This window comes from Lipotes vexillifer, unplaced genomic scaffold (genome assembly GCF_000442215.2).
Source record: "Lipotes vexillifer unplaced genomic scaffold, Lipotes_vexillifer_v1.1 scaffold1990, whole genome shotgun sequence".
NCBI lineage: Eukaryota > Metazoa > Chordata > Mammalia > Artiodactyla > Lipotidae > Lipotes > Lipotes vexillifer.
Window position 1 is genome coordinate 195,457 of NW_006772506.1, and position 13,367 is coordinate 208,823.

The 13,367-nt window shown below is 43.3% G+C and overlaps 1 protein-coding gene across 1 annotated transcript in view; it reads right to left on the minus strand.

The window, feature by feature from the left end:
• Positions 1–11,283: 11,283 nt before the first annotated feature.
• Positions 11,284–13,367, minus strand: part of LOC103076593 (glycine receptor subunit alpha-4) — a 29,570-nt gene continuing 27,486 nt past the window's right edge. The window contains exon 9 of the mRNA XM_007447584.1: positions 11,284–11,574. Within this exon, the coding sequence (XP_007447646.1) occupies positions 11,284–11,574 (291 nt within the window). The remainder of the gene's footprint in view (positions 11,575–13,367) is intronic.

A 13,367-nucleotide genomic window follows, 5' to 3' on the forward strand; every position in this document is an offset into this window, starting at 1 on the left:
GGAAAGAAAACCTTTTCCTTGTCAGCTTCACAGATAATAGTGAGTTACTAAAGGAGGCCTGCAGGGGCTCTAGTGCCTCATTCATTCATTCATTCATTCAGTGAGCACCTTATGTGCCCATCACTGACCTAGGTACCCTGGGTGATGCCAAAGTAATCGAAGACAGTTCATAAGTTTAAGGAGCTTACAGAGTTTGTGGTTATGTGTAAAGTTAAATAACAACACTAAATAGTTTATCTTTAAATGCTAAGTGACAAACATGGAATAGGAGTTTAGAAGCAAGAGAAGCCATATTTGGATGTGATCAGAAAAGGTGGGATTTGAGAGGGCCTAGAAAGATAGACATGATTTGACTAGAAAGAAAAGGCACTTGGCATTCCAGGTTGAGACCAAAGCATTAGCAAAAAGGAGGACTGCTTTGGCTAAAGCAGAAGATTATTGTGATGGAGATTCTCTTCAACTCCTCACCCCCTCCAGCTCCTCACCATGCCTAACCCAGCCTTCAAGTCTCACCTGAAATGTCACTTCACAGAGGCCGCCTTTGACCTCCAGGACCAGGTGAAGTGCCCTTGCTTTATGTTCCCCTTGGACCCACTACATTCCCCTTTTTCCATCGCCATCTTCATGTAATGTCCTACTCTTGTCTCCCTACAATTTGTTTCCCACACTGTGACTCAGAATGTTCTTGGCAAAATGCAAATCTGTTTCATTTTTTTCCTTTTAAAAACTCCCTTTGTTCTCTTTTCCCTACTTTTATGTCCTTCCTGCTTCCCTCCCTCTCAGTTTCCCCTCAGGTCATATCTTAAATGTCTCTGTCTCAGGGAAGCATTCCATGACACCTCTTCCCCCAGCTTCTACCATAATCAGGTCAATTCTCCCTCTTATATATTTTCATAATACTTTTTCCCTTTTACTATTCTCCACTAACTTACTACAGTTTGTCTCCTCCACCAGAATATAAGCCCTCTCAGGGCAGGGGCTATGTTTCTTCTTCACTGTGTTGCCCTCGTAGTTAGTACAGTGCCTGGCATATTGTGGTGGGTGCTCCACAAAAATTTATGAATGAATCCAAGGGGGATGAGGCAATATTCATAGATGAAAGCCAGCTGAAGAGATTGTTCTCACATCTATGGCTAAAGTTTAAAAAACTTTCTCTGCTTTTGATTATGGGATGAAGAAATCATTAGACAACACTGACTTTTTTTTTTTTTAAGGCTGCGCCATGCAGCATGCGGGGTCTTAGTTCCCCAACCAGGGATTGAACCTGTGCCCCCTGCGTTGGGAGCATGGAGTCTTAACACTGGACCAGCAGGGAAGTCCAACGCTGACTTTTGAAGAAAACAAAACAAGTAAAAAGCCAGTTCAAACTAACAATACCCAGAGAACTCCAACCTCAGCTTACCCTGAACCCTATCCTCCCAATTATCGTGTGGACTCATACTCCCTCCTTACCTGCTCCCCTACACCACTCCCTCCTCCAAAGACACAAGAAAACTTACTCATTGGTCCTTCCAAATGGGGAGATTTAGCAGTAGGGGCCAAATGCACTTACTTTCACAGGTGCAGTTGTTCATTGGGCTGGTTGGTATTTATTGCCCATCTCGGTTGTTTCAAACACTGTGCTCTTAGCTACAGATGAAGAAGGCCTTATTCCTACCTTAATGGGGTTCACAGTTGAGTGAACCTCTCATACTGATCACTCAGTTGCTGCCTTCAAATTGCTGACTGAAGAACTTTGCCTTACCTGGGCTCAATTTGGGAGATTATTTAGGGCACTAAGAGCCTGCAAAGGAGCTGAATCTCAGGCGTTGGTCCTCTGGGAAACTGGGGACTCAGTGAGACACAAAGAATGGATGCCAATCCACACTAGGTTTTCACCCTTCCAGGAGGAGGCTAAGTAGCAGAGTGAAGAATGTCTGGAAGGTCAGTCAGGCAGTAGCCATTCTTTAACCTTATGAGGTTGTACCTAATAAGGCTAATGGACCTCCAGTGTACACCCCTTGAGTGAAACAGAGTGAAGGAGCTCAAGGAATCACAGGAAAAGCAATTAGATTTCCCAATAAAAATTGAGGAGCTGGCCTTCTCCCTGAAGTGAGCTGAAACAAAAATGTGGCTCCAAGAAACCTTCCAAAGATCATCATAAAGCACCCACCTTCACCCTGGGGTAGAGGTTAGTGCCAGGGAATGGTTCCTTTTCATCTTAGATTTGGTTCCCAGGTGGTTAGGAACATAACAAATGGGGATGTCAGAGAGGCAGTGCACTCCTGCCCCTGACCCCAACCCCAAGGGAGTAAAGGGAAGCAATGGATACTGTTTTGTAGATACAGTCCTAACTGGTTATCTCTTGGTTGAGGGATAACATCAAACGTAGTGCCAGTGAAATTTTGAAGATATATTCATTAGTTTTTACCCTTTCTCTCTCCCTTGAATCCTTTACCCTGAAAATGAATCCACCACAAGGATATCAGAGAGAGAGGAATATATAAATAGCAGATAGACATGAATGAGATTAATTTCCATGACTCATTACTCTACTCTGTTAGGTGGCCTTAGGTGAATAGGGTTCACACACCTGAAATTTGAAATTCTAAGAGATGGGATAGGAAAGGTTAACTCCAAAATCAATGGAGTATTTTTCAAAGAAGGATAATGATGTATTAGTGAAAAGTCACATTATTTCCTTCCTTAAAGGACAGCTTGAAGCTTAGGCTAATCAAGTGGGCGATAATAGGTATGTTTCCATTAGGGAGAGGGTAAAAGAAGTGTAAGACTAAGGGCTTCACAAATAAATTCACAAAAGAACCCTGGACAAGGATACCCTGAGTTTGTAGAATTTGGAGCTTGGCATCACCATTTTACACCTGTACCATCCTAAGTGTTGGCAAGATTTGTGCTATCCTCTTTCTATGGGGACTTTGGACATCTAATGTGGGTAACAGCAAATAGACTAACATGGCAGAGGTTGGGGACTGAATTGTATCACAGGGACAGTTTCCTCAGCTACAGATTCCATTTGGCCTTGAATCTGCTGTAGTCAACTTGTCAGAGCAGTCTCAGAAATGAGTCTCTTGAGCTAATAAATTATGACACACTTTGGTCCCTCACTTTCTATTCCATCCTTACCCTTAACAGCTTCAACTAATTTGAAACAAACAAAAAAAAGGGAGTTACACTTAGGGCCTGGACTTTATCCTATCAGGTCCTCAGTGTCCCCATGTTGTCTGATGAGCAGACAAGACAAAATGATCTGGGAAGGCCCTTCCAGCTCTATTGTGCCAGCATCTAGAATTCTAAGACATTGTGATCCATTGACCCAGTTGCCTTATGGGAAATCCCATGAGAGATTAGTTTTCTAAAAGAGCCAATTGTTTGTTTCTCTGTGTGGGAATAGTGGTAAATGCAGTCAAGATAGCAAATGTGCTGCTGTGACCAAAGTTCCCAAGCATTCTTGCCCTCCTGATAGTCAAGGCTGTCTTTATAACAGTGATTCTCACTGCCTGAAATAGTTAATGATTAGTGTTAAATGATTAGTGTTAAATTGAGGACTGATAAGACGGATCAGTCAACAAGGCATTGTCAGTAAGTGTAAGGGGAGAGAGGCTGATAAGAATTCCGGACTTCTGTAAGTTGATAATTTGAGGAGGAGCTTAGAGTCAGAAAGATGCCCAAATGTTAGATTCCTTTGTCATGACTGCCCTTCATTTTGGCTTATTTTTAAAACACAAGGTCTTTCTATACTAGTATCCAAATAATACAGTTGTAACACCCATTGACCTGTTAAATGGATTACCTCTGAAATTTGTATTTAGATAATGCAGTTTTTTCCCCCAAAATTATAAAAGCAGCAGTAAACTCTCTCTTTCCCCCCCACTCCTACCCCAAATGAAGTATTATGGTGAAGTAGGTATATCAGCTGAAAGTAGAGTTACTCTGACTGAATGTGCAAATTGTGTGTATGTGAGGGAAGGAGAGGAGGTGGTTACCTGTTCTAGGACTCCTTGAAGCTGACTTTAAAAATTCCTGGCCCTGGGCTTCCCTGGTGGCGCAGTGGTTGAGAGTCCGCCTGCCGATGCAGGGGACGCGGGTTCGTGCCCCGGTCCGGGAAGATCCCACATGCCGCGGAGCGGCTGGGCTCGTGAGCCATGGCTGCTGAGCCTGCGCGTCCGGAGCCTGTGCCCCGCAACGGGAGGGGCCACAACGGTGAGAGGCCCGCGTACCAGAAAAAAAAAAAAAAAAATTCCTGGCCCAGTAAATAAGACATTAAACTGAGAAATAGGAAAACTGAGAAATAGGGTTTTGGCTTTGTCACTAACTCGTTGAGAGACTTGGGTAAGTCACTTGGTATCTTTGAGCCTCATTTCCTCATCTCTTGGAAGAATACATAGTTATTTTACCTAAAAGGTTTGCTCTGAGGACGACATGCCACTTAACTGCTTTGAAAAGGAAAAGATTACAAGGATGCTTTTTACCTTGATAGTATAGTCCCTCATGACACAACCCTTGCAAAGTAAGTATAGTTGGTGAGAACTAATACTGAAATTGAGTGGTTGAAAAATTTTAAAAATGTTTTTAATTTGAAAACTTTAAGTGCTCACAACTTAAAAAATTAGCTAGCAAAAACTAATTCATTTCATGCTGTGAGCTTGGTATGAGGAATTGAAAGATAAATACATTTTAATTCTTTACTTAAAACTCATATTTGTGTGTGAGGGAAACAGAAGAAAAAACTCTATATAATCTCTCAAGTACAAATATAGAGCTATGTACAAGGCATTATTGGAGAACCCAAATCTGTCTGGATGTTGGAGTTGTCACTAGAGTTTGAGTGAAAATGTGATATCTGGTTAGAGTCTTGATGGATGAGTAGGGGTACCTCAGGTGGAAGAGGTCAGAGGAGGGTTAGGGAACAGCATGTGCAAAGGCACAGAGCATTAGACAGGATGAGTCATTGGGTTCAGGGATCTGTGGGTGGATCAGCTTGGTCAAATGCAGCTTGCATTTAGGGGGGTGAGGGAGTGACAAGAGAAGAGGCTGGAGGCGCTGGCTGGGGCCAGAGCAGAAAATCTCTTGGAGGTCAGTTTAAGGAATGTGGCCTCTTTCCTGAAGATAATAGGGAGCTATTGAAGGGTGAAAAGCAAGGAAGAGTTTCCCAAAGATTTCTGTTTTAGAAAGGTCAAATTGGCACTAGTGTGGAGGATAGGAAATCATACTGGACTCAAAAGCTGAGCCAAAATGAGATCCAGGAGGATAGAAAAGGAGGGACAGATTTCAGAAATATTTGAAAGGTAGACTCAACAGGACTTGGTGATTGATTTGATCTGAGGGTCGTGGAAGAAGGAATTGTCAAGGCTGACTCCCAGGTTTCTGGCTTAGGTGACTGGGTAGACGGAAGTGCCACTCACGAAGATTTGGAAGAATGGAGGAGGAAGTTTGAAGGAGATTCTGAGCTGCTTGGCTCTTGACATGTTGAGTTTGAGGTCCTTGTGGGCACCCAGGTCGGAATGTTCAACAGAGAATTGGAAAATAGGACTAGAGCTGTGGAGATTCAGAACTGAAGATAGAAATTTGAGAATCATCAGCATACAGGTTATCACAGCCACAGAAATAGTTGAGAACAGCCAAGCAGTAGGCGTGCAAACAGCCAAAGATGAAATACTGGAGTATGAGAACAGCAAGAAGCAATGACCAGAGGGCTGAGAGAGGAAACTGGAGAATTAAAGCCAAGGGAGAAGAAAATTTCAAAGAATGTGTGACAGCTCTGACAGATGTTACAGGAAGTTATGAAAGATTAGGACAGAAAAATGTTGACCTGACACACAACAAACAGGAAGGCAGTGTGAGGAACATGAGATGGAATGAGGGGGAAGAAGGCAGAGGATAGACTGCAGTGTGTTAAGGAGTAAATGGTAGCTGTGAGGTGTGTAAATGTCTAATAAGGACATCCCTTTGAGAAACTTGATGATGAATGGAAGGAGGGCAATAAATTAATAGCTAGAGACAACTTCAGGGTCAAATAGAGGGTAGTTTTTACTTTTATTTTCCGTTTTGAATGGGAGAGACTTTCCCTCTCTCCCCTCTCCTCCCCTTTTGTTCCTCCTCCTCCTCCTCCTCCTCCTTCTTCTCCTTCTCTCTCTCTGAAAAGCTGAGGTTCAGAGAGATTCTGCCACTTACCATGGTTACATAGTTTATAAGCATGTTATATGCCAGCAGGAAGAACCCAGTTACAGCAGAGAGACTGGAAATATAAAAGGTGATTTTCACTTGGCCTTTTTTGTGAGTGTGGACTCAGCAAGATGAGACACACAAAATGGCAATCTGAAGTTCCAACCAGGTCCATGTGCTAAAAGTCTGACAGACTACGATGATTGGTCTGGTCATATAATAGCTAATCTTCGTTGAGCAGTTACTACGTGCCAGGCACTGAGTTAAGCACTTTATCTACATTAACACATATAATTCCCACAACAACCCTATGAGGTAGGTACTATTATCGCCTTCATTGAACAGATGTGAAAATTGAATCAGAGAAACGTTCAATGATTTATTCAAGGCCACATAGTTCTTGTGTGCTGGATCTTTCAGAGCTTTCAAATGACCCCTTAGAGGAGGAAACTGATCCTGAAGGAGATGAAGCCATTTGTCCAAGAACCTATATCTAGTGAGTTGTAATGTAAGCCCAGGCTCTGTCTGGTACCAAAGCCACACTCTTAATCACTACACTGTCATGAATGGTAGCTATTAAAATAGACAATATGTGCACATTTTTCTAGATCCAGCTCTGTAAGGCAAAATGTTCCCTGAACTTAAGTAATAGTAAAACTTCCCCTTATTCCAGGGAGCTGAGAGTGAGAGCATGTACTTCCTTGGTAATGTACACGGTATAATGCAGCCAGGGCATTTGTAGAAAGCATCATGGTGAAAGGAGAGACTGAGAAAAACAGAGCTACTCAGGTGGGGCAGCAATAGCTGAGTTCTCATGTGACTTTTTCAGGTGGCTTTATGACAGCAGTAGTACTTTGTTCTTCCATGAAGAGAATGCTCTGTGAGCAAGAAAGCCCTTGGCTCAGATGTCCTTCCTCCTCCTGGCCTAAGATTTTTTTTTTTTTTTTTTTTTGCGGTACGCAGGCCTCTCACTGTTGTGGCCTCTCCCGTTGCGGAGCACAGGCTCCGGACGCGCAGGCTCAGTGGCCATGGCTCATGGGCCTAGCCACTCCACGGCATGTGGGATCTTCCCGGACCGGGTCACGAACCCGTGTCCCCTGCATCAGCAGGCGGACTCTCAACCACTGCGCCACCAGGGAAGCCCTGGCCTAAGATTTGATAACAAGTTGTTCTGATGCCACCAGTCCAAGTTTGTAGACTGTAAATAAACACTATCCTAGATGTGAAGTATAATGAAGCGAGGAATGTGAGGTGGCAAAGAACAGCCTAATTGCTATCCCTTCAGGGATGACTGGCTGTCTGGTGGGACAGCATATGGAGCAGGGAGAGGCAGATGGTTGTACTGCCAGAATCCTTGCTCCTGGACTCTCTTGTCACTACCAGAGTTTTCATTTGGTGATTGGTTTTGAAATATAGCTTGATACTGGTCTTCCTATTTAGAATATTATTAATGTTTATTCAGATCGCTATCATTCTTTATTCAGTAATGCAATTTACCAGGTTTTGATGTCTTCTGAACTTTGGTTCTGTTATACCCAAGGACCAGCTTGGTTATGTGTGTGTGCATGCACACGTGTGTGTAAATTTTATTTGATTTTATAAGTTCCCTTCCAAGTCTATTTTTCTGTGGTCAACAGGTTAATGGAAAGCAAATGAATAGAAATGTGGTATATAATAGGTCATATGAAAAGTCATGCTTTCATTCTACATATACATACTGAGCATTGCTATGTACCAGGATCTGTGTGGGTTAGAAAGTTGTGTAAGATGCAGTCCCTGCCCTCAAAGAGTTTGTTCTACATTTCTTCCATTGAGCAAGGGATAATACTAGCTGGGTTCCTAACCCCTTGGTGGTTCCCATGTTTGGCTGATTTGTTTTTCACCAGCAAAGCAGCCTAGGAAGATCTTTAATCCCAACATAGTGAATTTGAATTTAAGATTTTGACAGCCCAAAATGACAAGATATTAATAATAATTACAACATTGATAATAGTAAACTGAGAATGGAGAGAGGCAAGTGGGGACACATGTAAAGGTTCCTAGGAGGTGATATGTTCTGGACTAAGTTGGGATATTTGCATGGCTCAGTGAAAAGGAAAAATAATGTTAACAGTCAACATTTCAGCTAGAAGAGTGTCAATTCTTTGGTGACAGGTGGGGAAAGAGGCTTATGGGAGAAAGTAAAGGGAATAAATTTTATTCACTACCTTTCTTCACCATAGAAAATTAAAAAAAAGTATGACTGTGAAATTTGGGAGAGCAAGTGGCCCTGCTAGTGGATTGAGAGGAAAAAGGAAGAGAGACCACTGGCTCTCCAAAGAGCAGAGCAAACTGAAGAGAAGATGAAGGTGCTGATAGCCTCAACAACAACTGAAGAAATAAAGCCCTTTCTCTGGAAAAACATATGTATAAAATATTTAACTGACATTAGATATTAAGAATTAATGAAAACACCAAAACACTTTATTTATGTAGGAAGTTTTTTCCCCTTTAGAAAATGTGCTGTTTTAAAACTTAAAATCATTTCATACGTGATCCAGGGAGAAAGCAGTGTGGATCTCTAGCGGTGAGTACTATCAGAATGAGGTAGATGGAAATGACCTCCAAATGAGTCTCTTATATTGCCTCCTGCCAACTCACTGTAAGAAGGGTCAAAGTTGAAGAATTCCATGATTGGAATGGATTGCTAGGTGTCAGACACTTCTAGTGAGACCCGCATCCTCCCAAAACTTGTGTGGGAAGGGTGAGGAAAATGAAAGCTATTTGCACCGAATTCTGACACCCTGTGTCTCCCTTCTCCACTTGCCAGCTCCAATGGGGAGGGAGAGTACCTTCCACCTGGCATTGCTTCTGAGTAGCTTTGTGAACTCCTTTGGGCTATTATGTTGGCTGGTACTTTGGCTTCTTTGGCTCCCAGCACCAGCTGATGCCCTGAGCTGAGTCCCAGTTGGGCAGGCTCTATTGCTCAGTGCTATAGCTGTCTCCAGAGCATTGTTCGTGAGACTTCCAACAGGGCAGATTTGTGCAGTTGACCCATCTGGACAAGGTCTATAACAAGTAGAGCTCTGTGCAATAAGCTCATCTCCATAGTCCACCCCCCCCGCTACCCCCGCCTTCGGGCTGCAGCAGCCTGACACCCCAGCGCCACCATAGAGAGTATCAAAGAGATACTCTCTGCTCCTTTCAAAGGGGTATTGCTTGTGGCCTCTCATTGATTGGCACTACCTGGGCAGAAATGGGAAAACAGGGATTCTCTGCCCTCTCAATTTAATCTCCTTTCTTTAGCCAGTCCTTTAGTTTTAAATCTCCTTGGCCACCAGAGTCATAATTAATATTTTCAATAAGGTTAATTTCTGGTCCAGCTACCCTGATCAGCCCAGAATGCTCTCCTCAAAGCCAAGAGACAAGAAGAGTATCTCAGTGAACAGGAAAGAGCAGCCAAGCTCAATAGGAAAAAAAGGGGGAAAGAAGCTGAGCTCTTGGTTTGACTATAGGATTTGCTTTGGTCATTGGATTTATTGACTTTCCATTTTGAACACTGTTCTGAGAAAGGGAGTAAAGGAGGGAGGGGAAAGGAGGAAGATGAGAGAGAGAAAGAGAAAGAGAGAGAGAGAGAGAGAGAGAGAGAGAGAGAGAGAGAGAGAGAGAGAGATATTAGACTCACATAGTTAATTATTGTAGGTCCAGAGAAAAAGTCAAGATGTTAGAGATCATTTGATCCCGTCTGTCTTCCAGTTGTTTAGCTCAGCACTTTAATCTTCCCTTTTTCAGTTCTTCACAGTGGGTCATTTCAAAGGACTCAGAGTACCAAGCCCATGCTTCCCCATGTCCCAGTGGTATGTCAGGCCTGAGATGAGCCCTTCACAACCCCTCTATTCTGACATTTCTGGTAGCTTCAACTGACTGCTTCCCCTCCTCACTGTGGAAGGAGAAAGGAAGCAAGAGAAGGATTAAGAAATAACTCCAACCTATGTTTTTCTAACTCTACATCTCCATTCTGAGATTGGCCAAGTCAATATTTGTCCAGGATAGGGGTCCTCTATATACCTAGTTCCTCCCTCCTTTAGGAACCTTGAAGCCCACTTTATCCCAGACAAGGTTACATGGCACTATTATTTGCTCACTAAAAGGAGCAAGTTGGGAAATGAGGGGTCCTGGGAAATAAAGAGACTTTGGAGAAAAAGAAGAAACAAATAAAAGCACAGCTAACAGAAGACTCCCTGAGGACAGTTTCTGTATTGTACTCCTCCTAGGTCCTACTGCTTTGGATCTCACTTTTCTTAAAAGGTTTCTAGCATCGCTGTGTAACTTTCTTGAAGACCAAGCATTTTTCTCTTTTTACACTCCATAGCAGTCAAACACACCCTGCCGCCATGTTAGTTAGTTAGGGAATAAAACAAATATTTCTGGGACCAGGAAATTCAGGTAGATCTGGAAGGGTGGTCTCTCTGAGAGTCCAAGATTTCTGACCTCATTCTGACAGTGTTGAGCTTCCAAGGAAGCTTGAAGATCTCTCCGTTGGGTCATATAGCAATGCCCTACCCCAGTGCAGCCGATGACTGTTCCAACCTTGCTGAGTGGTGGGGAATCTATCCCCGTGCCTTCCTCCCACAGTCAAGGAAACCTGACTGGGTCACACAGGGCAGCACTTGTGGACGGGAAAGACTCCCTATTTGAGCCCGTGGTAGAAGTTACAGAAGGCACAGTAAAGGTCAGGCTCTGGGTGGGAGGTGGCAGGGCAAAGATTGGTGCAGATTAAGATGACAAATGCCAGAATCTAGTAGCAGTGGTCTGAATAGTCTCCACCAGAGAACTGAAAAACAGAGAAGCTCCTGTCAGGGAAGAAGGTCATCCTGGCCCCAAGAACATGTCCAAACCTTACTCTCATGAGAAATGGGATATTATGGAGAAAATCTGAATTAGGGTAGGTAAGCCATCTTTCTAAGTAAAGCCACCATTGGCACCCTGCATTGTAGACCCACACGGCTTTGGGATTGGCTGTTGAAGTTCTGAGTGGGAGATCAGGAAGGAACTGTTCAAGCCCTTGATGGAACCTAATGCAGGGGGAAAGCCCACCCAGGAGGAAGCAGGAAGCCAACAGCTGGACTCTTTAGCTCCTATTCACAGTGCCTGGTGGATATCTTCTGACCGTAGCACTTTATAGACAACCCAGTAGAAGATGTTGAAGATGAGGAAAGTGAAAGGGAAGACAGCCCGGGAGATGGTGTCAATCCTCTTGGCCTGGTCCACGTAGAGTTTCCACATGTTTTCTCCTTCCCTTAGAAGAGGGGCTGGAGGTTGGGGGCTATAAATGCCAGAACCTTCCATTGGACCTCCATCCCTTGCCTGCAGGCAGTGGCCCAGGCCATAGCCACGGAAATAAAGGCGACTTTCTCGGGTGATATCTTCCTCCTGGAATTACATGGAAGAAAAGGCAGAATTTGAGGTCACAGCTCTAAGGCAGAGGAATAAAAACCAGGCCACACAAATATCTCAGGTGGTGCTATGCAGACAGCGTAGCTGGGTACACAGGCCCACTGCATGTGTTTTTATGACCACAAAACTACTCATGAGATAGATGTATGTTAAGCAGCTATACGTGGTATGGATGGCATATGTTATGATTCCATTTGCAGATAAGCCCTGAGCGGCCTTTTTAAAATGCATAACATCATTTAGAGCCATCTAAAACTCAGTGAAGTGCCACCTCACCGCAAGAGGGACATCTCAATGTCAAGTTATCTCTGACTGGTAATAAACAGAATAAACAGAGCAATGAAACCTTTAGAAAGCACAGCTGAGATATTTAGACTTGGGAACTTGACTTTAATGACTTCCAAAAGCTACAAACTTAATTCTGCTTGTACATAGTATCTTAAAAAAAATGTTTATCTCGACTTAAAGCTGAAAATTCCAAAAGTTTCAAATAACCTAGTGGGCTATCTGAATTATCGTAAAGCTGATCATGCTCTTGCAGATACGTGTGCTTCTAGGGTAACATTTATTACCCAATACACATTCCATTCATGTACAGTATATGCATTCTGATGAACACATTAACACTGAAGAGGTAAATTTTTATATAAGCATTAAGCAATGTAGCAGACTACACAAAGTTTGTCTAATAAATGACAGCTGACAATCTTAAGTAGCTATAACACAGCTGAGAGCCAGAAGGTAAGGCCACAAAGATAGATAGATAGAGATCTAGAGAGAGATGGAGAGGGAGAAGGAGAGGGAAAAGGAGAGAGAGAGAGAGAGAGAGAGAGAGAGAGAGAGTGAGAGAAAGAGAGAGAGAGAGAGAACCAAAGCCCCTGAGTGATCAACAGAGAGAACTTTACTCATATAAGAGCCTTTCAGGGCCCCACTCAGAGCCTATTTACTCTTGGTTTCTATATAACCCAAACCTGCCCCATTTTGGCTACTTCTAAAGGATATACTGCCATCAGAAGTGATGGTTCACAGCCTGGAAATTAGACAGAGGACAGGTAAGTATATACCAAAACCTGGAAATACTTCATTCAAAGATGGTTATAATTTTGTAAAGTATTGATGTTTACAGGAGTAAAAGCTTCAGCTATGTAAGAAATAACCTGAAGTGAAATGCCCCCTTGTGGGATGGTGCCAACTATCTTCTCAGCTTGTCCAGGGCTGAGGGCTTCCTGAGACTAGGGGCTTTCAGTACTAAAACAGAATAAGGCACATGTATGTTGAACGGATGTGACAGATATACATAAAATGTAGATAAAAGTAGATTTTACACATGCTATGCAGTTAGAAGGACATCATAGGGTGTTTATAATGAGATCTCTGTAGCTATAGTAACCCACTGAAAAGTGGTTTAATCGATGAGATGTTGGTGTGGTGGGTCCCAGTGAGCCTTGATTATGACAGCACTAGAAGGCCTAGCCTGTCACTGGGCATCAGAGGCAGACAAGCTTAGGTCAGAGATTTATCAACAGATCCCACCTCTTTCTCTGCTTCCTGTGGGCTCATAGTACAGACGTGGGAAAGGGCATTGATCTTGCTCACTGCTGTGTCCCCAGTGCCTAGCACAGAGCTGGCATCCAATAGGCACCCAGTAGACATTAGTTGAATGAATGAACGGACTGATGAACCACATGCCTCAGAGTACAGGACAGGGAACGGCTTTGTTCTCATGAAGCCAGCCTCCTCTCAGGATCTCAGTCTGAAGAGTCTACTCA